Genomic DNA, 26184 nt, shown 5'->3' with positions numbered 1-26184 from the left:
TAAAGAGGCGGGTACCAATGATTTTTACGTTTTTCCATAGACCTGGCAACCCGCGGTGGGATTACAACTCTTTCCATCTGTTGAGGAAGTGTGTCAGACGTCGGAAATTGTTCTTAAACCACGAAGTGAAAACTTTGTAAAGTGAAGAAAGTGGGTTTTGTTCGGGAGCAGAGTGCGCAGCAGCCTCGGCTCGTGCCACGGAGCCTGTTTTTGTGGCTGTTAGAGGCACGGCTCTGACGCTAAGCGCTACGCTCAGGCTAATGCCCGCGACACCCGGAGGGTCAGCCGTGTACTGTCAGGCTGTGCGGGAGAAAGTCCGGATCAGGCCCGAGCCGTGCCCGGCTGTTTCTGGTCATGTCCGAGCTGCCGCTGCTCTGACCGGATGGCGGGAATACTAACGTGTGTGGAGGACGTGAAGCGGCGGCTGAAAGTGCACGTCCTGCGGGAAGCCGGCCGTCAGTATCCGCTCACCTGCTTCGTCCTGGTGTCTATGCTCGCGCTAACGGTGCTGCTCAACAGGTGAGCTCACATGACCCCGTTCACCTGGAAGATTCACCGACGTGCAAAGTGTCAGGCGGTCCGTGTGCAGCACTGTGACCTGCACCTGGTCAGTCAGTAGACCAAGGAGCAGGCGCAGGGCAGAACCTGCCTGAGAATATTTAGTTTTTAAGCCTTGTTCTCTGTCAGAGCACCTCCCCGACATATATCTGTACAACAGAAGTCACAGAACAAACAAAGAAGTGGCAAAGGCAAATTCGGCATACTTTATTTGTTTTAAATGTCAACACTTGACATTTCCTCAAACACCACAGGTGGCAGTTTATTAGGCAGGTCTTTCCTGTGTATCTGGCCTTTTTTGGTTATGGGTTTCCTCCAAAGAAAAATCACATTTAATTTGCTTAAGTTTTGCTTAAAAATGACCAAAAAGTAAAATGGGGAGTGCACAGGCATCGGAAAAGAAAGCCAGGTAACATTCACTCTTTGCCTATACTAAATGCAGTCCAGTCATGCTTAGGTGTGCAGCGTCCCCCTCAAAGGTCCACTGTAAACTAGGAAAACCCCTGTTGGGTACAAATCTTCTTTAGAGGTCGTCACAGTGGACCATCTGCCTCCATCTCACCCTATCCCAGCATCCTCCTCTGTCAACCCTCTGCCTGTACTCCTTCATTATCATCCATGAATCTCCTCTGAGGTCTTGCTCTTTTCCTCCTGCCTGGCAGCTCTGAGCTGTCCCTCTGATCGACTCATTTCTATTCTTTCCATTTCCATCCTGGTCACTCCCATAGAAAATGTTAACATCTTCAACTCTCCCACTTTCATACTTACTCCTGTCTTTTTATCCTTGGACTCTACTGAAATAGTTTTGCATGAGTCTGTCTTATACTGGGCCTTAATGCAGCCCCTCAGTTTAAGGTGTATCTAAAACAAGCTGTTTAAGCTCCACCTTTAAGCCAGCTTTGTTCTGATTGGCTGTCCCCTCATAAACAGAAGGTTTGAACAGCAGATGGGTGGAGCTATTCTGCCTCAGATGTTTGTTCTAAATTACATGGATATTTACAAGGAAATGGGAAGCATGAGTTTGCTCTGTCACTCATAAATTATGCAAAATAAAAGCTAGAACCAGTTTCTACTTTTGTTCCTTTGCCATGTTTTTGTTTTTCAGATTTTTAAGCTGAAACTATCAAAAACCTCACTTTTTCTTTACTTGCCTGAAATAGAATATATGACCCTGTGTCTGTGGAAATCACGTCCATTGCTGCAGTTCACAGGGAGTGAACACTAGGTGATGCCCTAGTTCATCTCCTCATTCACATGGAGCGTCTGTGTAATGCTCTCCCTGCAGTTATATTCACATCCTGATGGTGTTCTGGTCGCTCCTGGCTGGTTTCGCCACTTTCTACTGCTCCCTCAGACCAGAGACTCTCCTTCCCAGCGTCCTGTTCACCGCGAAGACCAGGAGCAGAGTGAGGCACACACCTTTACCTGAGAGGCTCTGACTGAATGATGATTTCTGCACACAGACAGGTTCTCTGTGATGAAGTGTACATCTTTACTGACTGATGTTTCTCTTCCTTTGCACAGCAACGGGAGCAGGAACTGTTTCCTCTGGGCCACAGCTGTGCCGTGTGCGGGAAGGTCAAATGCAAGCGCCACCGGTACGTTCACCTGACCTCTGACCCCACGTGTTCAGACTAGAAAACATTTAACAGATGATGTTAGTCTGAAAGATTAGCAGTACTGTCGGCTGATTGGTTAACAGCAGAAAAGATTTGGTCTTAATCAAGGAAACGCACTTCACGATCAGATAATCAAACTTTATTTGTGGATTTTTTCGAGAGCTTCACAGAGATGGCTGAGCTCTGAGATGTTTCAAAGTAAATCAAACTGCAGAGAAGAGATAATAGTTCTCAACTATTGTTATTGTTATTTTTAAAAATCTGGCAACATCTTTAAATGCATTCGCAACATGAAAACCTCCACTTGTAAATTCCTGTGTGGGGCTTGACACTGACTGGTTAAACTGAGAAGATAACCACCATTTTTCAAACCTCAGAATAAGCCAGATGATAACTGTACCTCAATTCCTCTGCAATTTATTTATGTACCAATTTAAATAATACATTTGATTAGATGTTAACATACAGTTTGTGCCGCCTGTCTGGGCTCTACATGGATATTTTCACCTTTCTGCACTACTTCCTGGCTGAAGAATTGTAAGTTATTACTACTGTTATAGAGTGCTGGCCGTGACTGCACTCAGAGCAGTGAAAGCACAGCCACTGACACCTTGTCACGCACGCTGGTCTCTTATCAGTTTACTGCTGTCAGATTTTTCCACAATGCATGTGTAAACCGCCAGAAACAAGCTTCTGGCCTCTCCGCTTGCCCAGCTCCAGTGATTGTTGATGGGAGATGGACACGCCCTTTAAACAAAGTCTATGCGATTTTTAAGAAGCTTTCAACAACAATTGCTGACTGCCGCCACAAGATGGCAGTGATGTAAAGCCTGGATACATTTGTTAATCAACAGGTGAGGTTATGACAGTGCTGTCTGAGATGAAAGGAGAGAGATCACTTTACTGGTACATTGTAACTTATGCCTATTTTTAGATTTGACAAGGCAGCCACTGCATGCCTTGCTTGTCCTGACAGATTCAGTAAAAGGACTAGATGTTACAATCCCTGATAGTGCATTGCTTCAAATGGAGAAAGTATGGTGGCCCTGAGAGGCCAAACGGAATGCAACTTAAGAAAACACCAGAAATAAGAAAAATTCTGCAAAAGCACACAAAACACAACAGAAATAGAAAAAACAAAACAGAAATATGAAAAAATACAAGTGTTTCTGGGGAGACAATAACCCGACGGACCAGTTGCAGGAACCCAAAATATGGTAGGTGTGTTTTATCATGATTCATATAATAATGATGATGGATTTTTAGGCTAATAGTTAGGCTAACACACTCTCATCTTTTCTCTCCTCGCAAAATCAATAGATCCTCCACTTCTTTTAAGTGTCTCCCAGCGCAATTCTTAGCATATTTTGGTTCCTGCAACTGGTCCAACAGGTTATTGTCTCCCCAGAAACACATCCCTTGTGCTTTTGGAAATCAGTTTTTTCTTATTTATGTTTTGTTTTTTTCCCATTTCCGTAAGAAAGTCTTGAGGGATGGCTGTTATGAGGAAAGGCATCCCAGAAAGTTAACCAGCGGGACACATTGTTGTGTGCCTCAACTTCACAGGGTGTTTCGCTCTTTTATCCCAAGCTGTTCTACCATTTTTTTCCTTCCTTGGTTAGGTTTAGGGATTAAGAGATCTGATTGAGATGATCATATTAAAATTTGGGACACATCCTCAGTAGTGGACCTTGGATTCATTGGGTGTTTTGCCCATTATCACTAGACACCCTCCTCTAAGAAGGCCCTGCCAGGGTTAATCAGGCCCCGGAGTGTGTCACTGGTTTATGTTAAATTGTTATTTCTCTTCTACTTTCTTCTGTTTAGTTTTCTACAATTTATTTTCTTCTATCAATTCACTGCAACTGAGAAGTAATATTTCCCTCCTTAATATTTATGGAGCCTGACTTCTTCAAAGGAATAGAAAAGGTGATAGAGAGAATTTAGACAAAAGAGACAACATAGGAGAGAGCAGAGAGGAGGGCTGGAAGGAGGCGCCTGATCTGGCATCCCACACCTCCCCCACCGGATCAACTCCAAAGATCAGAACAATCCCCACAACTGAGCAAAGATTCATGCAGCTCCATCAGTCTTTTTGTAAAAATCCTGCAAACAGATGAAACAATCAATCATAATCCTGACTGACTTTCTTTCATTAACCGCAGGCCGACACTGCTCCTAGAAAACTATCAGCCATGGTTGGACCTGAAGGTTCATTCAAAGGTGGACGCCTCAGTAGCAGAGGTACCTCAGCTCAACAGCTGGACATGTGCTTAAGTGAAATATCCAGATGTGATTATGTGGTCCTCTCTGACCTCTCTACTGCCCCCCCCCCACCCCCCCCCCCCCCCCCCCCCCCGCAGGTGTTCGAGTTAGTCCTTGAGAACTTTGTGTACCCCTGGTACAGGTAGGAGGGCAGCTCAAAGCATGTTTTTACCAATGTACTGGTAAAGACGTTTTTTTTTTTTTAAACTGTCGCCTCTGGTTTCAGAGACATCACAGATGACGAGGCATGTTTGCATGAACTGAGGATGACTTTTCGCTTCTTCGCGTCGGTGCTTGTCCGCCGAGCTCAGAAGGTGATGTTCTGTCTCACAAAACAAACTGTGAGGATTACAGATTTGCTCCACTGACAATGAGATCAGCAGCTGGTTTAGAGTGAAATCCAGTTTATAAATAGTATGAAATAATATTTAAAAAAACCTTCAATGTGTTTCCAAAGCCACAAGTTTTTATGACATTGTTTATGTGGTTGATTTTTAGAAATAAACAGAAGTATAATTCCTCGCTGTAATTCCTCGGGCCTTAAACTAATCAGATTTGTTTTAATTACTTATCCAATTATAGGTAACGTGTGAAGTTTATTTGATTATAGCCGAGCTGAAAGACAGGAAAAAAAAATATATTGTAAAATTTTACATAATAATAATAATAATAATAATAATAATAATAATAATAATTAATAATATATTTAGTAACAAAGCTTGTTTGGCTCTATTTTGCTGGAAGTGTCAGTGAACTCTCCTGGAGCGACTGTCAGTTTTCTGTTTGCTGCAGTAAAATTAAATCAACTGGATTACTCAGATTTCCGTTCAGAAACATGTTCCAAATCTCAAACGGATCGGATGCAGTGCTGTTTTTAATGATTGCCACCCGCCGTGTCTGGTGCCTATTTTTGATGATTTTTGTGTTAATCGTTACTTTTTGTGTGTTTCTCACTGTTGGCAGATTGATATCCCTGCTGTGTTTGCAGACAAAGTGATGAAAGCTGCGATGAAGCACATTGAAATTATTGCAAAAGCCCACCAAAGAGGTATGCACGTGTCCGCTCATGCTACATTTCTAATATGTGTGTTATATTCAGTCGTCTGTGGGAAGCTTGCTGGCTGTGGTTGTGTGGCGTGGGGTTCACTCGGTGCAGGGTTGCACCCTAATATTTATGTCTGTTTGTAGTGAAGACTGTAGACGGCCTGCAGCAGGCAGCTCTGGACGAATACGGCGCCGACCTCCACGTCGCTCTGCACAGCCGGAGAGACGAGCTGCTGTACCTGAGGAAGCTCACGGAGATGCTGTTTCCCTATGTCATGCCTCCCAAAGCCACAGACTGCAGGTGCAGAGAAGGCCGAATGAAGTGTTTTTCTGCATCTGAGACTTTTTGATATTTTCACACCTTCATCGTTCTGAAGTACAGAGACAATTTCTGTTCTTTCCATTGTAGCTCTCAAACTCTGAACAGGAGATTTTCAGTCCAGTTTCCAGACATCCATCGATTTCTTCCACTTATCTGAAGTTGGTTTGCAGCTGGTTTCTTCTCAGATACCTTCAAATGTTCTAATCTGTCAATGAAGTTCCGAGTCGATTGGATCTAAAAAAAAACCCATAAACCTTCTCTCTTGCCTCTTTAGGTGTTCTTATACGACTTTAATGCATCGCAGGAGTCTCAGGCAGAGTTTCTGATAAATTTCTGAGCTTTGGTTTTTGCTTCATGTGGTGCAGGTCTCTGGCTCTGCTCCTGCGGGAGGTGATGGCTGGATCCGTCATCCTACCAACCATGGACTTCATGGCCGACCCTGTAAGTAGCCACATGATCGCGTTGGTCTGTATCTTTGGTGCATCAGAGTAGGGCTGTTCGATATAACGATATGGATGACAATATAAAAACGTCTATCGTTTCATTTTACGTTATCGTTTGTTTTGTGGTGTCGCAAAATAAACTGTTTACAGCAATATTTTTTTCATCGTTTTGATGGTCACTGTAGTGGCTATATTAATTTCTTAAAGTTCTCTCTTTCTCTTATATTTAATATAACCACACTACGGACGGACGAGCACCTGTTTTTATGCGTTGTGGTTAGCAACAACGACGGAAACAGCATCATGTGTCCGCTTGTTTATGTTCCACATAAACCTTTCACAATAAAGCTCAAGATCCTGTTGAGACTTTTCAAAATAAACTGAATCACGTGAAAGAGCAGATTATTTACGGATGAGAATTTAAAAAGAGCCGCCAGGTGCTAAAAAATAAACCTTAGACTCAAACATTAGAACAGGCTTTTCCCCGCAGCACGCCGTGTAATAAATACTCACAAAGAAAACGGTGGCCATTACAACTTATGTCTAAAAATGTATCGTTTCATGCATCTGTTAAAACACTTGACTCCAGCTACATGGAAACAGTTGCTGGAAACACTTCCCGCAAGTCGAGCTGCCCGAGATTCACAGAATTTACAGAAAATGTTACATTTTTGTGATTTTATGTCGTTATCAGGACGATAGAATTCTTATATCGGGATATGAGATTTTGGTCATATCGCACAGCCCTACATCAGAGTTTGATTAAAAAAGACAAAACAAATATGTGTGCGTAAAATCCCCAAATCAGTTCAGTGTTTTGAACTGTTGAACTGCATTTTATCAATCACATAAAAATATATAAATTAAAACAAAATTAATCAAGATTATCTGTTAAAGTGGTGAAATTATAAATGTTTTATACAATGTGAATTGTGATGATGAAACGCTGTGACAGTATAAAACTTTTTTTTACATTATGTCCTGTTTCTCCTCCTTTTCAGGATACAGTGAACCTCATGGTGCTCCTATTTGTTGATGATACTCCAGTAAGTGAACCGCCTTCCTTTTATCTGCGCCCCACAAAATTTAAAGGTCAAGAGTGGAGGAGAGCCGACATTGCTATGACAGACCGTGTCACAGTGTAGATTCAGGAGGCTCATTTTAATCCAGTTATCTCCAGCTGAATTAAAACCAAAAACCTTTCACTTCAGCCTGTCAGCTCCTTTATAAGCTCCGCGTTGAACTGGCTGAGGGTGACTTCAGGGTCTGATGAGGTTTACCGTTATGAACAAAGCTCTAAACATCAGACCTGAGTCCAGCCAGTAGGTGATCTAAATCCTGCACAGTGGACCTATAACATACAGTGTATCCAGCATGGAAAACAAACACATCAAAGATGAAGAGTCTTTTTTTTTTTTTTTCACTCGTTTATACTCAAATCAATTCATTTAATTGTAGTCAAGTGTTCTGAATTAATGGCCTCTTTGAATCTGTCCTGTCCAGCCGGAGCCAGCCACAGAGCCTCCGTCTCCACTGGTTCCATTTTTACAGAAATACGAAGAAACGCATCAAATCAGAAGCCAGAAGCCGTCTGTAAGTACCTCAGAGTGCGACAGGGCAGGAGAAAAGCTTTTCCTCAAGACTGCTGTGACTTCAACAGCTCAAACTAAGAATGAAGGTCTGATCACACTTCTCCTGATAGAGCTGGGAATTGTTTCTATTTAAAGCAATTTAAGTCAACTTAAACAGCGCTTTACCAACTTCATAAATTAAAATGTAATAAATAAATTCAAGTGTATATACATTTAGTGAACTGGTGTTTCTAATAACAATAATAAACCTTATATGGTAAATAGCCACAACGCTGATCCCTAAAACATGATCCCCTTTTGTTCTTAGCCTGAATAATAATCGATGCTCTGATTCGAGGGTCTGGAGGCTGGTGTAAGGTGTTATTTATAAGTTGTATTACATAAAGTGATTTATAAAAAAATAAACATTTTCTGATCAGTTTCCACGCAGTGTGAATGCGGCGCAGATTTATTTTTGAAGCTTGTCTGACCCTCCCTGTGTGGTGCTACAGGTGCTGAAGCTGGAGCTGAAAGAGATCAGGGAGCAGCAGGATCTCCTCTTTCGTTTCATGAACTTCCTGAAGCAGGAAGGAGCCGTGCATGTGCTGCAGTTCTGCCTCGCCGTGGGTAGGAGTCCATACATTTGATCTCCTCAGACAGCTCATCCTGTAAACAGTTTTGCTCCACTTACATGCAGCAAGCGTGAAAATGTTTTTATCATTATTATGAGTTCTTAGACATGCAGTGAGGTCCCTGTTGGAGCCTGTTATATAAATGTGTCAGACTGAATGTATAAAACTTTTTTTTTTCCCCAGAGGAGCTTAACGATAAGATCCTTCGTCCGGAGCTGAGCGACTTGGAGCTGCTGCATTTGCACGGCGAGGTGGTGCACATGTACGAGACGTACTGCCTCGAGGAGAGCATCGACAAGATCAGCTTCGACCCGTTCATCGTAGAAGAGATAAGGAACGGTGAGAGTTGCTGTTTGCATGATCGTTACCTCGCCTTTAGGCTTTAACACCTGTCACCTGACCTGAAGCTGTGGATGTGAAAATGTGGAAGCTCAGAGATGAGCTGTGTTGTATGATGCTCGGTAACTGCAAGCGGCAGATTGTGAACGATTTCATTCACATTTCTGAAAATTAAATTGTGAACTTTTTTTTTATGAAATATTCTTCAAATTCCATCAAATTTCTTGATACAGAGTGTTTTGGAAGCGTTTAATGTCCAATTCTACACAAGCTTTTTTAAATCCAGTGATTACCTGTAACAAACTGTCACGGATTTGACCTAAAAAAAAAAAAAGAAAAGAAAAGAAAAGGTCACCAAAAACTACTAAATTATTGCAAATTCACTGCGTTGGCCAGTTTACATAGCATTGTTGTTTCTTGGTTAAATAAGAGTGGTCCAAAAGTGGTCCAATGAGCACGATTACAGGTCTAAACACCGGCCAGTCGGTGCCATATCTGGGGCCATCACATTTATCACCATTGTTATTGTAACTCAGGTGACTGATTGTGTGAGATTTTCCCGGCAGCAGCAGGGCAAAGATGGAAAGTTTTGTTTGCGTCACGGCTCAATTTTCATCCAAAAAGTGTTTGATATCGAACATCGTGAGACCCCCTGAACCTGCGCTGGTGAAGATGGTGCTTCATTTCTCAGCTTATGGATCCACAGCTGGTGTTTGCATCAGTTTAAACTGAAATATTTTAATATTATTTTGTTTCGAACATTAGCTCTGATTATCGACTGTATACACTGCTGGCCATGCAAACTCTTCTGGCACTCAGTTTCTGGGAGTGTAAGCTCATTGCATCAGCTGTGTGCACTGACTGTGTTTTCATGCACATTCTCCCCTGTTAGCCTGTGGGGATATCTTCAAGTTTTATTGTCACGTACAGATAAACAGTGTAGCCACATTTATCCATAATGAAATTCTTTGGCTCATGCTCCTCAGCTTTACATGAGCATGTAGAGAGTGTGCAGTTATATTAAGAAGAAAATAACAGAATTTAGCAGTATTATAATGATAACAACAACAACAACAAAAAAGGAAAAAAAAGAAGAGAAAGTATTAAATATGAGAGAATTGAAGACTAGTTGGTATTTACAAGTCTGTGCAAGAGTACACAATGGCGGCTGAAGTGTTGGTATATATTTAGTTAAATCCTGTGTTTACTGAAACAGCTGCTGAATTTACTGAGTTGGACACTTTAAATATTTTTGTTTATCTTCTGTGTTTTGCACACGTTCTGGTTATTCTTACAAAGAAAAAAAATCTGTTTGTGCTTCGTGCGCATACAGATTTTGGAACCTTGTACGTGTGGACGCTGTTGGAAAACAGCCGCTCAGGTTTAATCTGATCCAAAATTCAGTTTATAGAAACTGTGAAACATGACTGTTACGATGGTGTTTGACGTGGTCGTGTTACCTATGTATATAGCATGTTCTCTAAGCTCTGTAACTCAGTAAGCGGAAGCACGCAGTGACATCAGCTCGTGTTCTCTGTCAGTCGCCAAAGGCCCGTACACTGAGGTGGTGAAGCTGCAGCAGATGCGCTGCCTGTTTGAGGCGTACGAGCATGTCCTGTCTCTACTGGAAAGAGTCTTCACGCCCATATTCTGTCACAGCGATGAGGTAAGACCTCTGCAACCAGACTGACCCACACAAACGCAGCACATCAAAGCACAACATCACAAGGTCACCAGTTTGTGCTTCAGCTGCTAGCTGCCTTGTTTGTTCCACTTTGTCATAGATGCACGGGTTAACCTGAGCCAAAAGCCCAGCCTGCTCCATACGCTCAGCTTAAGAGCCGATATCCCTAATATGGTTGATCTTACGTTTGTGAGGGGCAGCCAATCAGGAGAATCAGCTCAAACACAGGGACCTAAAAAGTTTTTTTTTATCATATTAACTAAGGCTCTGCATCCAAGGTCCAGTGTGTGACACATAAAGATTATTCTGAACTGAATCATGCAAAGTCCAAGAATAGAATTCTGGAGGCGGAAGTGAGTTTAATTTCTTATTCATTAACAGTGTTGAGGTAATAGCTATATATACACGAAGCTGTAAGTTATATAAATGAAGAGAAAGTTGATCTGACTTCTATTTGTTACACTTAAAAAAACTTTTTTACAGGATTATTTACTGATTCTTTTTCACAAATTTGTCCAAAAATGTACCTGATTTAAATTTGACTGCTCTTCTCCTTTTCTCTGAAATATTTTGATTACACCCCATCGTACATTTATCAGGACTTTCAGAATCTCATATTAGTCACTACTTATGTACCTTTTTCTCTTCTCCGTGCAGTACTTCAGACACCTGCTGAAGGGGGTGGAGTCTCCAGCGAGGAACTCGAAAGTCAGCAGGTTTGTGATTTGCACTAAACTTCACGTGTTTATTTTGATAGGTGTTTAAATTATTATTATTATTTTTTTTAAAAAGTAACAATGAAAGGGGGTGGGGGAAAAGAATTTATTCTGAAAACACAAATTTGTCAGCACGTGCATAAACACAAAGACGTCAGAGTAATTTGGTTTGTTCCTCCTCATTTTGAGCGTTGTGTTCGCAGTGACCACCGTAAACCTTTCACTGTGAGGCAGCACACAATCAGAGCAGCTCGCTGTGCTCACGTTTATTTCTCTGAGGTTTTTTTTTTGTCCAAACGCCCGTCTTTAGATGTGCTTCTTATTCCAGAAGCTTCAGCTGGGACGAGACCAGGTAAGCACTTGAGCAGCATGTTGCTCGTCTGCACTGAAACTCTGCCTGCAAACAGCACACGGTACGATGCATGCGGATAGAGCACTGCTGACCACAGATTTGTTTACGTGATGCTCGCTCAGCGATTTTTAACCTCCTGCTTGAGAAGATGGAATAAAGATGCTGGAGAGTCATTAGAATTTCTCCTTGTGGTCGTATGAGCAGCACCGAGTCTTTGCATTGCATTTGCATTTTTGCCTGACACTGATTTTTCGTTTTTAGTCACTGTTCTTGATTCAGGACTCAGCAGTCGTGCGTTTAGTGCTAGAAAGGCAAACAGATTTTCCCCAGATGTCATGCAAAATACAAAATTCTTTTAGATGTGGCTTTCGAAACACATTTTCTATAAGTGAACATGCTCTGCTTTTCCTCGTGTTTGTTATATTCAGATATCTACCGTTCCTGCAAAGTGTCTGTAGAATCTCTTAACTCACTGATAACTAGAGGACTGTCACTGCAAACCTTTATAACATCTGTCCAGACAGCTGTTTTCTGCTGCCACCAGGCTAACATATACTAATATCAGCGTGCTGGCAGGAATAAAGTACACATCAGTGTTTGAAATGCAGATTACAGATGTGAAAACATGCAGCATCACTTTAATTTAAGTGATCCGAGCTCAGTTCTCCTCTTCTTCCTGGAGGTTGTGTCCGAGTGTCTAAGCTACAGCTGAAGCTTTTACAGCTTTCAGGTGTGCTCTGGAAAGTTTGTGAGGAAGAAGTACAGACATGCTTATGCTGGCTGTCCTTTCTTAGTGCATGCCTGCTGCATGACATGTGCACCACACAACACGTTTCCAAAGAATTTAGGGCAAAGAATTGTCAATAATAATAATAATAATAATAATAATAATAATAATGATGAAAAAAGAATGCACTCCTCTGCAAGTCATTTCAAACCTGTGTTACATAAAAATGATACAAACCCAAAATCTAATGACGTATCTTTAAAAAAAAAATGGTGGCACAGGCTGGAAAAATCGTGTAATGGTTAAAAAAAGAAGTTAATTACTAAGATGATCGTGTATGAAGACACTTTAGAGAAGTAAAGGAGAGTGAGACCACGGGAAGTTTATGATGATTTTAGTTTGAGTCCAAATATGAAAACATCTGGAATGCTATGAAAGCAAACTGAGCTGTTGAGTCTAAAGAGTGTTTATCAAGTTTCCAAGCGCAGACCGAGTGCTGTTAACGGAACGGTGATGCAGCAAAGTGCTCTTTTGTACTTAACTTCATACGAGTTTGACATGATTTGCAGATCATTGTATTCTGATTACATTTTACTTACACGTCCTGGCGCACAGAGAAATCCTCCATGTGAATTTGTCTTGCAATAAATGGAGTCCAGAGAAACGAGATGAAATATTCTGTTATCTTTAGAAACACGTCCAAAAGAGGGGAGTCGTTCGGTATCAGAGGAATTGGCAGTAAAATCAAAGGCGTGTTTAAGAGCACGACCATGGAGGGCGCCTTACTGCCGTCCAGCGCCATGAATGACGTCGATGACGATATGGTGAGTGCAGCGGCGTTTAAATATAGATCGATGGTTTTTCCACATCGGTGCTCGATGTCTTAGTTGTGAGTCTCCTCTGTCCGTCCTGAAGGTGGAGGAGGCCACAGTTGTGATGGAAGACGACTCCCCCGACGAGCCGGCCATTCCACCTGAACCTCAGAGGAACCTTCTGGCCTGGAGTATCACCATCCCCTACATTGACTTCTACGACGACGACATCAAGAAGGAGCGGATCCTAGTCTTCTCCATCCACGTCGAGCGCAACGACAAGAAGAACGGTGAGCGAGCGGAGAGGAAGAACAAACCTTGGCCAGGTTCTTCCTGCACAGACGAACCTGAAGATGTTTGTAGGAAAATAACCTTTAATGAGGTTTTATTTGCTCAGAGCAGACATTTGTTTGTTATATAATCAGAAATAGTCCTGTGAGGTAGCCTAGACTCAGTGTCTCATCAGTCAGATGATGTAATGGCTTTTGCTCTCGTCTACTTTAGCTGATCACGAAGCAGACAAGTGGCTGGTGCAAAGGAAGTACATGGAGTTCTACGTCCTGGAGTCAAAACTCACCGAATTCCACGGTATTACAGTGTTTACAAAACCATAGACTGTATATAAGAGATGGACTCTGCTGAAAAAGGGCCGAAAGGTAAAAGTGGAAAGTGAAGTATGCATTCTTTGTAATGGCCAACAGATGGAGACTCTGTGGTGGCTCTTGCATCTGGTTTTAATGTTAAAGGATTCCACAAACCACAGGCTGGCTATGTCCTTTCTTTGTATACAGTCTATGTACCTACCTCACTTTATCAAATGACCGTGTTATATTTCAGCTGTTGGTATTTTACCCCTTTTCCCCCCTGCTTGACTTTGTTCTCAGGCCCATTTGAAGATGCACAGCTTCCATCCAAAAGAATCATCGGACCAAAGAACTACGAGTTCCTCGAATCTAAAAGGGAAGAATTTGAGAAATATTTGCAGGTATTGGAAGTCTGAAGTTTGAGGAGCATTAAAGAAGCTAATGAAGCATGGCTGCTGTAGACTCTTTATTCCATATGCAGATTCTGTTAGTCTATAAAGCATCTCGCCCCCAGAAAAACAAATCTAAGAGAAGCAGTAAAGTTATCAGTTAGTCTATGCACCGCTGCTTGGCCTGATGACTTTGAGCGCTTGTTGTATTTTTCTGTAAGTCTTTATTTGAGAGGTGAGCATCAGTCTGACTCTTGGCTCTTTGTGTTTGTGCGCAGGCTCTCCTGCAGCATCCGGAGCTCAGCAACAGCCAGCTGCTGTTCGACTTCCTGTCTCCTCTTGTGGAGCATCAGTTCCTCGACAGGATGCTGCCCGATGTCAACCTGGGTACGTAACCAACGCATCACACATGCCCTCTGTTTTTTTTATTTTTTTATTTTATTTTATTTTATGTGACTATTTCAGAGTAGCTGCGCTAATAAAGTGTTAGCTCACCTGTAGCCGGTGGAGACCTAGTCCATGTGTCACTACACTGATCTCGACACAGCTGCAGAGCAGAACAACCACCGTCAGAAACTGTAATCTGAGAATGGTAGCTAACTTCTGCTCCATTATTTAATGTTGCAAAGCAGCATGATTATGAAGTCGAAATGAAGACTTTGTGCTGCATGTCTTGCACACGTGCAGTCTAAGAGAGTTCATCTTCTCCCACTAAAGAAATAAGACAGTCACTGTCGGTTATTCTGGTTAAAATTCAAACTGTGGATGGATGGCTCAACGCCATGACTGAAGTCATCTCTTGCATGAAGTAACAAAGCACTCCACCTTGAAAGCTGGCGGTAGCTGCTGGTTTACTGGTAAATGGGGTTTAATCAGCTTGTACTCACTGACTTTTACTCACAGTGAACATGCCTGACCTTTTTCTACTTCGTGTGATTAATAATCAGGCAGTGATGCCATCATAATGTCTGTCTTTACTCAACATTTTCTTTTGCAAATTAAAATCTTTCATTATTACTTTTTTCTTTTAAAAGAATTTTATTGTGAAACATTTGTATAAAACTCAAACTGACTTAAGAAAGTGATGAAATAAGTAAATACCATTGGTGTCAGTGGCCGTGACGACTTTCCTAAAATTTCCACATTTTATGTTCATGCTTTTATATTAATTTAATTTGTACACTGTTAACATCAGTGCTTCTGCATTGTAATCTGTATAAAGCAGTTAATGTTACTATGGGAGTAAATATCATAATTTTTCATTCAGCGCTCGCTGCCGCCATCTTTCTCTGCGTTTGTTTTGTGACTCAAGTGTTTTTTTTCTACAGGAAAAATCTTCAAGTCTGTTCCTGGAAAGCTGATAAAGGAGGTGAGTATCTCTTCCTGAGCCGGGGATCTTCTCTGTTTTTCTTTTGACTTTGCGAAGGCATTATCTCAGTTAACGAAGCAAACGTCTCACGTTGTCTGGAGTGATTTTAGAAGCGTGTGAAAGTGCAGCTTCTCTGTGTCCCACCTTTAAAAGCCACGTCTTATTGGTAAGCTGATATTTCCCTCTGCAGACCCAGAATTTCACTGTGAGCCAAAACCAGAAAGCAAAATTACTCACGATTCGTTTTGTGTAACCTCTAGGGTCACAGGCAGTCACAAGCATTGGGAATAGACACACAGATATACAGAAACAGCCGGAAACATGCCAAACCCCACAAACAGTCTGTGATCAATGACATCTGGTGTCATGCAGCTGACTCGACCTCTAGGACAGATTCACAGGGTCTCGAAGAAAAACGATGTCTAAAAAATACATCTAATCGTTTCCTGTTACTGATGTTGTTGCCCTGGTTTTTTCATTTAAGGTGGAATTTACCCACAGAGTAGAGCTTTCTTGTACATTCAAGGACGGAGATGTATTTTGGTTATGGTTGTCTTGGTTGGCAGTGTATATAGCTGTAAGCTTAAAAAGTCTGACCTGGGGGCAGTGCTTTAACTTTTTCCTTTTTCTGTGACCCACAAATTTTGCTGGGTCCCACCATACGTGAATAATAAATGAATAAGTAATGAATCTCGAGCAAATGAGTGGGAAATATCTTCCAGTAAAACAACTGTTTTAGTTAAAAAAAACAAACAAAAAAAACAAAAAAAAACCCGATTTTGTGTTGACAAAATCGTGAGAAGAATTTCAGGAACCAATACGACAAACATCCTATTCATCAGTGCTCCTGCAATGACGGCCAGAGGGCAACAAGTCAAAGTCATTGTGAAGTGGATGCTTAAAACAATTAACAATAGAATGAACCTGAGTATGTTTGGGGAGTGTGATTGTGTGTACATGTCCATTTACGTTTATCCCTACGTTGGGTGAGTGCTGAGTGTTTGTATATGTGTGCATGAGGGTGGGAATGCATGTCTGTGTCTGTGTGTGCCTGTTTGTCTGTGTCTATATGTCAGGTCGGGTCTTAGACTCCACCTCTCTGGGAACTCCCAGGCCCTCCAAGTGTGGAGGCCTATCTCCCCTCACCACACTCCCTGCCGGTGACTGATGCCCTCAGGGGTCGGTGCATTGGTGGTTCTTGGTGTCCAGGGCTGGGCGCTCAGGTATGTACCAGCTCACTCCCGGTGGCTACTTGGTGGGGCCTGGCGCCTGTTGCTCGGTCAGGCCTCTTCTGGGGCGCGGAGGGCCCTCCGCCCTCCGGCCTCTGTGCCTGCGGCTCGGTTCACTCTGGCACAGCTGGCTGCTGGCGGAGCCGGTGGGCACGCCGGTGCAGCCCCCTCTAGCTTCTGCCCGGTGGCTACTGGGTGACCCCTCGTCTGGGGATCCTCAGCCCTTCCCATGAAGGTGGCACGGATGCCCCTCCGGTGGTCCTCCTTGGGCTCTTGCACTCTGGGGCCTCTGGATGTCTGGGGCCTGGATCTCCTCCATGCCTGCTTCATGCCCTGGGGGACGGGGCTATGGCTCTCTACATCCTCTTGCAGACCGTTACATGGGGAAAGCATTTGAATACAAGCGCGCCGATCCACACAGGTGTGCACATGGGTGTTCACTGTTCATAGACTTAAATCACACCTTTCTTGGCTGCTACTTCAAAGCACATTGTGCGCTGTCTGTCCTGCGTGCTGCACAACAACATTCAATATTTAGTATTTACTGCTGTTTACACTTACATAGATTAATGCGATGGTGTTGTTTAGTATGTTGCTTTGTTTTGTTTTTTTTGCTTGTGATCCCGGAGATATTTTTTTTCCCCCCTTTCTCACTGTCCCTCTCCCCTTCTGTTTTTCTTTTCCTTCCTCTTTCTTTCTCCCTTTCCTATCCCTCACTCATGTCTGTCCCGTCTGTAACAACTGAAAATAAAATAAAATAAAAAATAAAAACAAAGGTCGATCAAATGGACCAATACGGCAATGCCATGATGATCCATTTGGCAAAATAAATCCATTGGGTATCCTTGTTGGTCTTCAGACAACAATTCTGACGGCTAAAGAACCAAATGGGACAGGCAAAAAAAAAAAAAGAAAAAAAAGAATGAACCTTCCTCAGCACATGCTTGTTATAAACGGCCAAAACTCCGTCTTGCCAACTCCCTGAGAATTTGCTGGCAGTTTTCACCAAAAGTCCCAACTGATTCTTGTTTTTCAGAGTCATGTTACCGAACCAGGCAGTGATACAGAAAGAAATAAGGTTCAATAAAACTCCTGTAAAATAAGGACAACATTTCAGATAAAAGATCTCATTTTCCGTAAAAACAACAGTGTTTGGTAAACTTTTTTGGTAGTGGCATCAGCATGAGGTTCAAAACACAGTTTACGGTCAAGAACAATCCCTAAATACTTGTAAACACTCCACAATCTCAATATCAGCAGCTTTAATGATAGTAGGTGATAAGCTATAATAGAGTTTCTGCAGATATGTCGCACGTGTTGTGAAACTCGCCGACGTGTGTTTTGCAGAGAGGACAGAACCTGGAGCGGTTCCTTCAGTCCTTCGTCAACTCGTGCGAGTCTCCCAAACCCAAACCGAGCCGGCCCGAGCTGACCATCATCAGCCCCACAGCGGGGAACAAGAAGGTAATAAACATCTGTCCTGTAAATGCATATGGAAGCTTTAACGCCATGTCTGAGCCTCAGTCATATCCTGGTATTTAGTCATGAATACTTGTAGAAGCCCGGTTCAAAGAAAAGACAATTCAGGGTTTTTTTTTTATACAGCACCAAATCACAACAACAGTCACCTCAAGGTGTTATTGTAAGGTAGACCCTACAATAGTACATATGGAGAAAATCCCAACAATCATAGGACCCCCCATGAGCAAGGACTTTGGCGACAGTGGGAAGGGAGAAACTCTCTTTTAACAGGAAGAAACCTCCAGCAGAACCAGGCTCAGGGAGGGGCGGCCACTTGCCGCAACCGGTGAAAAGGAAAGTTTAATCTTAATCTCAAAAGTACAGATGGTGTCTCCTGAATCCAAGATGGGAGCCTGAAAACTGAAGGTTCTGTGTCCCATTCGACTTTGAAATATATGCTCTATGAAAGTAACACGGTACTGTGGGGTCATTAGGATAAGATGGGGCCTGATTGTTCAAGACTTTGTCTCCTGTGTGTTATGAACTAAAGATCCTCTGCAGGTACTCGTCTGTAGCTTAGCCTTGTTTTTTCAGTATTTCTTCATGTTTTAAATTACGTTGAGCATTTAATCGTTACAAGGTAATGATATGTGCTCGTTGTCCTGCAGCTCGTTAGCAACCTGTTCAAGAACAACGGCAACCTGTCGGAGAGGAAGCACAACCCCAACTTCTTCGCAGAGACGTTCACTGTGGACGGCATGTACGACTACATGATGTATGTCGGTGAGTGAGCCTGAGGAGCCGTTAGCAGCCTCTAAAGGCAAGATCACAGCTTTACAGGAAGTCTGTACAGCCTCCGTCACAGTGTCCGTGTAAGTAATCGAAGTCAGAAACACGACGATGATGGGACCAAATCGCACACACGTGGAAATGCCGGAAGCTGGAATTTCCTGCAGTCAGAACATTTGAGGGAAAAACTACTGCAGGAAAGCATCCAATGATTTCCTGCAGTTTTCTACATTTCACTCCTCCTGCAGCAGATACTGTGGCCTTTAATGGTAACATAATGCACGTTGTACTGATAATCAAAGCAGGGATGAAGACACTTGCATTAATCACAGACCCACAGTTTAGTTTAGAAAGCAGCCATCGTGCTAACGTGTCACACCGAAGCTCTTTTTACTTTTGTTTCTTTAAGCAGAGATTTTGCTTTGAACGCACAGACCTGTTATGATTAGAAGACTTTAGATTGGTCACCTAAAGCCTCTGAGATGTTTCGATCTGTGTTTCTTGAACTGATTCGGGCCTGACTGCCTGTATCCGTCTTGGTGTTTGAACTCGCAGGCCGGGTGGTGTTTCGCATGCCGGACTGGCTGCATCACATTCTGTCTGCTGGGAGGATCTTGTTGAAGAGCACATTCGAAGCCTACATGGATCAGTACATGCAGTTGAAACTGGAGCAGATCCTTCAGGAGCACCGCATGGTCTCCCTCATCACCCAGCTCCGAGGTAGGATGCCACCCGCACCGATAAAGTCTTTTCTTATTTCCGACCTCAGTATCGCTGCTTTTAAGATGATTTGCAGGGTGTTCGGATTGTTTATGACACCAAAAGAAGCGTCAGTATGTGGAAAGGTCTTTACTTGCTTTTTAAATGTTACACAAAAAAAGCCTCACGACTCAACCTGCGCATCATTTTAAGCTTCTGCATCACCACGATAGCTGTTACTTGCTCTGAGCTGGTAGGAGTTAAACTTATCGAGCTCAGGATTTGAGTCAACAGTGAGTGAACAGGAAAGAAAAGAGAGAGTCTGAGTATTTTATTAACATTCAAATCATAAAAATGCAGATTTGAATCCTGTCAGCTTTGAATCCTTTTGAGCCCTTCGCAGGATGAGGAAGGATAAAAGGAATCATTCTGGCAATATAAACTGCAGGTTTATATTGCCAGAATGATTCCTTTTATCCTTCCTCATCCTGCGAAGGGCTCAAAAGGCTAATCAGAGAGAAGGTTGTAACTGCGCATAAATCGCAGAAGCTGCATCTGATTTAGGTTTGGCAGATCTCCCATCTCCTCAGGTGTGCCCAAACAGCTTCCAGCATGCTGCCATCATTACATTTCTGCCAGGAAGTTTTTCAGATTCCTTGAATTTCTAGGAATTGTCAATTCCTCACCAGACCCACTGCCTCTAGGCAGTAAGTTCGGTTGATGCCACTGACCTTAACAAATCTTCAGCTGAGGTGAAATCGGAGCACTCGGCACACGTGATCAGCAGCGATGTTTAAATGTGTTGATGCAGAGAACGAAGCACCTTTCAACTGGACAAAAAAACCTTGTTTTTGAAGATGATTCATCTTGTGTGACCCTACAGAAAATCTCTGCTTCTGTGCAGATGTTTCAGTTTCCAGGAAACTGAAAGGAGGAAACATTAACTCTGTGATTTGTTCCTGTTCATTTCTGCAGATGCCGTCTTCTGTGAAAGCAGCGAGGAACGAACAGCAGAGGCCAAAAAAGCCAGAGCCAAGCAGACGTTTGAGGAGATGATGAAGTACCTGCCAGGTCGGGTTTCAGTTCAGTCACAGTAATCATTAATAATCAATAATCATCTTCTGGTATGTTTCACGTTGAAGTATTCAGTGAGGCTGTCTCTGCAGACCAGGCCACGCCGGTTTATGACGTCACATCCTGAACTTCCAGCTTCAAAACTCTGACCCGAAGCTGTGCTGAAAGTTTATCTGCTCACTCGGAGACATTATAATTAATAATGGCTGTGCATATCAGCACAACATCGCAGTATACCCTATCATATCAGAACATCAATAAAGATAATAAAGTATGTTACTGTATGCGTGTTAAAATCCGACTCTTCTGAAGTGCCAGTGAACATCTCACAGCCTGTTTTAAACACGTCACAAATCTGATTTAAAGGGGGATAATAACATTTAGTTAGCTGTGAACGTGCAGGCAGTTTCTTTTGATCTGTGACTTTAAAAGTAAAAGTGGAAATGAAACCACAAGACCTTTTGAGGTGTTCTCACTTCCCAGTTTGCCGGTCATACTGGATCTACAGTCCCAGTTTAAACACTAGCATTGTCCGAGATGCTTTTCCTTTTGTCATTTACGGTACGGAAGTGATCCATCTGCTTTTAAAGACACAGAGGTTTTCTTACAGCTGGATTCCTGCACAGAACGTAGCTGCTTTAACTACAACCTGGAAACGAGAGTGCCACTTTATCTCCTTCCTGTTATCAATTTGAGTATTTTGTTTCTTACATTTAAAGTTCTGGACTGCAGTTCCAGGTTGCTCTGCTCAGACAAGAGTTTCCAGTGTAATAATATGAATAACTTGTATTAGCCTAGCACTTCATAGAACACACAGTCACAAAGGGCTTGGCAGTTCGAAGAGCGTCTCTGCCGACTGTCCTCCAACCCTCCAACTCTGATCTTATAGACAAACAGTCCTGGTCTTTGCTGTGTGTTTTTAACAGGTTTCGGGTCAATAAAACTCAATAAATCTGCATGCTTCACATACCCATGGCTTAATAAAGCTGGACGATGTGCTTCGATTTCAGACTTTGTTGTGAAGTGCATCGGTGAGGAGTCGAAGTATGAAGGTATCCAGCTGCTGTTTGACAGTTTTCAGCAGCCGTTGCTCAACAAGCAGGTAAACAGTCGTTCTCCTAATCCACAGTTCAGCTCAGCATTTACGAGAGCTTCCTGTATGTTCAGGCAGGTTCAACGGTGATGTGTAATGTAATGTTAGGGTGCATTTTCCATTAGCATCAGGGGAGGCCTATTTTTCTGATATTTTTGAGCTCTGGTGACTTTTATAGGTACAGAGGATGTCCATGTGACATTCTCAGGCCTGAAAGACACATTTAAGCTTAATTTCAAAGCAGGTTTAAAGTCAAAGTCTAGTTTGCTGAGACACCACAAGTGCCACAGTTGATGGTGGTCATTATGTGGTTGCCGTCTATGTCGATGCATGACTAGGGATGGGTACCGATATCTGGTCCTGACATAAACGCCAGTAACCAGACCGAACAGCAGCGCACATTTCGGTGCTTTTTTTCACCCTGAGATGTCATACACTTTGGATTCTAGCCAATCATTTTACCTTTCCAAGGATAGAAGGCGGGCCCAGGTATGTACGTTCTTTTAGAACAGAGCTACAGATTAAAAATGCCCAAGGCAAAGTGGTCAAAAGTCTGGCTGTAATTCACAGCAAAAGATGCAAACTCAGCAGCCTGCAACAAGTGCTTTAAGGTGATGCTGTGCAAAGGAGGTAACACCTCGAATCTGATGAAACACCTGGCGACGCATAGCGTTTTTTTTAAAAGCCGAGCACATCTACTGCGTGTGTGGTAAATCTTCATTAGCCAGTTAGCACGGATCGCCCCGTGCGTGGGGCTGGACGGTGCTTATCATTTTGCAGAAAAAAAGAGGCTGCTAAAAATATAAACATAAGAGGTTTTTGGACAAAGTTTGTGTTCTCCATTCTTTTGGCACCGGTATTGGATAAAACTTAAACGATACCCATCCCTATGCCTTGCACTAAGCGCTTTCACTTTGTAGAAAAGTGTAGAAATTGTTTGATAGCTTGATTACTCTGATGCAAGCAGACCTTCATCCTATCAGAGAAGAATTTAAAGACACTAACTAACAGGATGTGTTTAAAACCACTGTGTTAGAAAATATACTTTGTGTCGCTGGCTCTAATACTCAGAAATGTTGGCAAGCGCCACGTTTGGACCCACTCAAGTAACTTAGAGGGGCTGTAACTGTGAAAATATTCATAGTACGAAGGTAAAATCTTACATGGATTAATTCAACATGTTACTGTTACTGTAAATCAGGTGGTTCTAAAGGAGTGGGGTGGGAAGTTTATTCAGATTGACTTGATTTTATACAAAGCTGCAAAAAACGGAATCACTGCAGACCTGCAGCCTGTGTAGGCTGTGCTCACAGCTGTCCTGATTTACATGTTTACTGGTCCCAGCTTTTTCACTTACATGTGAATGGTTCCCTTAATTCCCTGTCAGTCCACAAAAGTTTTTAAGTTCCTGTGAGCGGTCCTGAATCTGAGCTTCAGTTAATCACACTTTTCTTCCAGTGTAAATGCAGTGTAATGTTAAACAGATGAGTTCTTCTACATGTTCGCTTGCGAGCTCTGCTGCATTGTGTAGTTGGTTTGCACATGAGTGCAAACACATGCACACACTGTAAAAACAGAAAACCAGAGGTTATTGACGTCAGGTGCCTTTTTTTTTTTTTTTTTTTTTTTTACTGGAAGTGTTATTTTATAAAACACACACACACACACACACACACACACACACACACACACACACACACACACACACACACACACACACACACACACACACACACACACACACACACACACATGCCAGTACTTACTTAATGCTTTCAGCTCGTCACTGTGCAGCTCTTCCCTCTCACATTGTACTTAAACACCTCTAAAATATATCTCAGGGATCCTCTCAGGCTGAGTTTACATTAAACTGAGTCATCACTGGTTTATGACTCAGGGATAATTTGCTGCTCTTGCCAATGGTGATGTTTGAGTGAGCAGAAAGACTAAAATGCATGTTTTCTGAACTATAAGATAAATTAATATCTGAAATCAGGAGTGTTTGGATGTTAACTTTCAGTACTGACATACTTCCTGTATGTTTTCACTTTGTCTTACTGGCACAATGAACAGTCAGAGGAAATTAACGTTTCCCCTCTGACTCTAACTGGCCTGATCATTTCTCTTCCTCAGATGACGTACGTCCTGCTGGACATCGCCGTGCTAGAGCTTTTTCCTGAACTCAGCAAGGTAAACAGCTGACAGTGGGGAATGTAAAGAAATAAAACAGGATGAGCTGGAAGTTAAGATAAGACGCCATTCTCAGAATATATCAGGCAGGAAAAGACCTGTTCAGGAGTTCACTGTATGTGCATGTGTGCATTTCCAAACATGAGTTTTTTTCCTGGTCAAAACAGATGTTTTACTTCACATTTAAGTGCACGTGGTCTGCAAAAGCAAAAAGGTTTGTTTCACCTTCAGCGACAGACATCTGTCATCTTGAAAATACAGTTTTAACAGCAGATCGTCATTGTGCAAGCTTTAACTGCATTTTTTTATCCTGTCATCCACATAGTGATGGAAATACATTTGAAGGTATTTAATGGATACTTAGGAAATGCTGGACTTATTTTGTGTGTTAGTGAGCAGATTTGTTGCTTAGACAGGAAATAAACTGTTGTAAGCAGCTCAGATTCTCTGAGTCTGCTAACCATTAGTACTGCTGGCTACAGCTGTGGAGGCTCCTGTTGGCATCTACACTAAGTGCTTAGTGCCCTTTTAGCAGTTTATGATGCTTGAATCAATATCTAATTAACGATGATGAACGACTGAGTGGATTTCTTCTGATGAATCCATGTCGTGATAGTCAAACTGAGGCTGCAGATTTCTGCAGGTGAGTGTGAATAAGCAGAGGAAACCTACAGATAGCAAAGCTATGCATTAAACTGAATTTTAATTTGACTTATCGTTATTAAAACAAGATGATTGAGATAAAAGGATTGAGTAGTGACCAAAGGAACCAGGATGTTGCAGATACATGTGGAGGAAACTGGTATAAACTGTTGTCCGCTTCCATAGAAATCTGACCACAACAAGGAGCGAGGATGCAGGAGGGAAAAAATGCCCAACATGTTATGTTTCAGTCGGCTGACACTGGGACACAAACACATAGCAAGTAGCACATAATGCACCATCGTGAGCATCGGTAGCGCCAAGGATCTCTCTACTTATGTAGGCGATGTCGTACCTTTAGAAAGATTTCCTGCAGGAGATCAGATCAGGCATTAGAGAGAGGGTAAGGAGTTCAGTCATTTGAGAGTGGTTTGGGCATCTGACAAGGATGCCTCTGGGGGTTTCCTAGATGAGGTTTTCCCGGCAGATCCCATCAGTACACGCTGGAGAGATTATATCTCTTGGGCTGTCCTGGGAACGCCTTAGTGTTTCCCCAAATAAACTGGAGGAGGTGGCCGGGGACAGGGAGATCTGGGCTGAAAATGAATGAATGGATGATTTATTGTGTCACGATCAGGCTTTATTTTGTTTTTCATCCCCCAAACATTGATTTTTGTTGCTTCTAAAATCAGCTTCTCGTAACTGTTCATTTTACCTTAAAGCCAGACTAATTTCACATTGTGAGCAGAGAAACGCATCTCCTTTCACTGCAGCTGTGACGGGAAACCAGGGATAAGGGATTCAGGCTGGTTTCAACTGAAGCAGCTCTTCAGTTAATGCTACGTTTAGTTCAGCATCTTTCCTCCATGTCCCAAGCAAGTGAAACGAAAAACGAAATGCTTCCATCAGCCCTGATTTTTGTTGTTGTTGTTGTTGTTCTTCTTCTTCCTTCTTTGTTGTAAAGCGTCTTTAAAGCTAGTAACATAGGCAGAGTTAGTTCAGCTGGATTCAGATGCAGCGGAGAGCCTGGAACTTTCTCTCTGTGAGAAACCACAGCTCACATGCAGGGCGCAGGCGTGGATGGCGTCTGTGGAGACTCGTCTGACAGTGACAATAAAGCAGAAACGCCCACACCTCCCTTACCCCAGCTACCTACTCCAAATCTCCTCAAGCCAGTAAATTTCATCATCAGACAGTTAGCTGAGGGTCCATGTGGACATCCACACGCCAGCTAGTTTTCTGTGAGCACATGACACAACTGTGCTTTCATGCTTTCCACAATAACACACTTCTTAATCATGGCGACCTCGGTCCTAACCCTGAATGCTGTGATAGTTTAGGGTGATATTTTAGATTGTCACAGATCGGGTGGGCCTCGTTCTCTCAAACACTCGAATGTGACCTCACAGGTGTTTCCTGTTTCCTCCTCCGCAGGGGGTGAAGGAGGCATTCATCGTGTGACCCGGACGAGGAACCAAACTCCATGCTGGAATGTGCAATACTGTCAGAATATTTCCAAAGGCTCTGAGACCATCTCTGCATTCCGATGTACATTAATGCACTAATAAAGAGATATTTATT

At 42.6% G+C, this 26184-nt stretch overlaps 1 protein-coding gene and 1 long non-coding RNA gene across 4 annotated transcripts in view; one reads left to right on the top strand and one right to left on the bottom strand.

Moving 5' to 3' along the window:
- LOC146502159 (uncharacterized) overlaps positions 1 to 4533 on the bottom strand; it is a 125966-nt gene extending 121433 nt beyond the window's left edge. Inside the window, exon 1 of the long non-coding RNA XR_014869516.1 lies at positions 4501 to 4533. This is a non-coding gene — a long non-coding RNA (uncharacterized LOC146502159). The remainder of the gene's footprint in view (positions 1 to 4500) is intronic.
- Positions 23 to 26184, top strand: LOC146502158 (sorting nexin-14-like). Of its 3 annotated transcripts, none has more exons than XM_085133619.1 (29): positions 23 to 519; positions 1844 to 1964; positions 2083 to 2156; positions 4343 to 4421; positions 4541 to 4584; positions 4669 to 4756; positions 5406 to 5490; positions 5631 to 5787; positions 6174 to 6249; positions 7253 to 7297; positions 7755 to 7844; positions 8335 to 8449; positions 8638 to 8793; positions 10335 to 10459; positions 11135 to 11193; positions 11522 to 11545; positions 12964 to 13096; positions 13188 to 13374; positions 13589 to 13672; positions 13969 to 14069; positions 14336 to 14444; positions 15386 to 15426; positions 18003 to 18119; positions 18785 to 18899; positions 19461 to 19625; positions 20580 to 20675; positions 21689 to 21780; positions 23905 to 23961; positions 26038 to 26184. In XM_085133619.1, the coding sequence occupies exons 1-29, from the start codon at positions 383 to 385 to the stop codon at positions 26062 to 26064; spliced, it is 2799 nt and encodes a 932-aa protein (XP_084989745.1). In that variant the 5' UTR covers positions 23 to 382; the 3' UTR covers positions 26065 to 26184. The 3 variants fall into 3 exon arrangements, with proteins under 3 accessions (XP_084989745.1, XP_084989744.1, XP_084989746.1); XM_085133618.1 differs by having other exon boundaries at positions 11504 to 11545; XM_085133620.1 differs by lacking the exon at positions 11522 to 11545.

This window comes from Neolamprologus multifasciatus, chromosome 15, assembly GCF_963576455.1.
Source record: "Neolamprologus multifasciatus chromosome 15, fNeoMul1.2, whole genome shotgun sequence".
NCBI classification, from domain to species: Eukaryota; Metazoa; Chordata; class Actinopteri; order Cichliformes; family Cichlidae; genus Neolamprologus; species Neolamprologus multifasciatus.
This window is presented reverse-complemented; position numbering and strand designations above follow the sequence as displayed.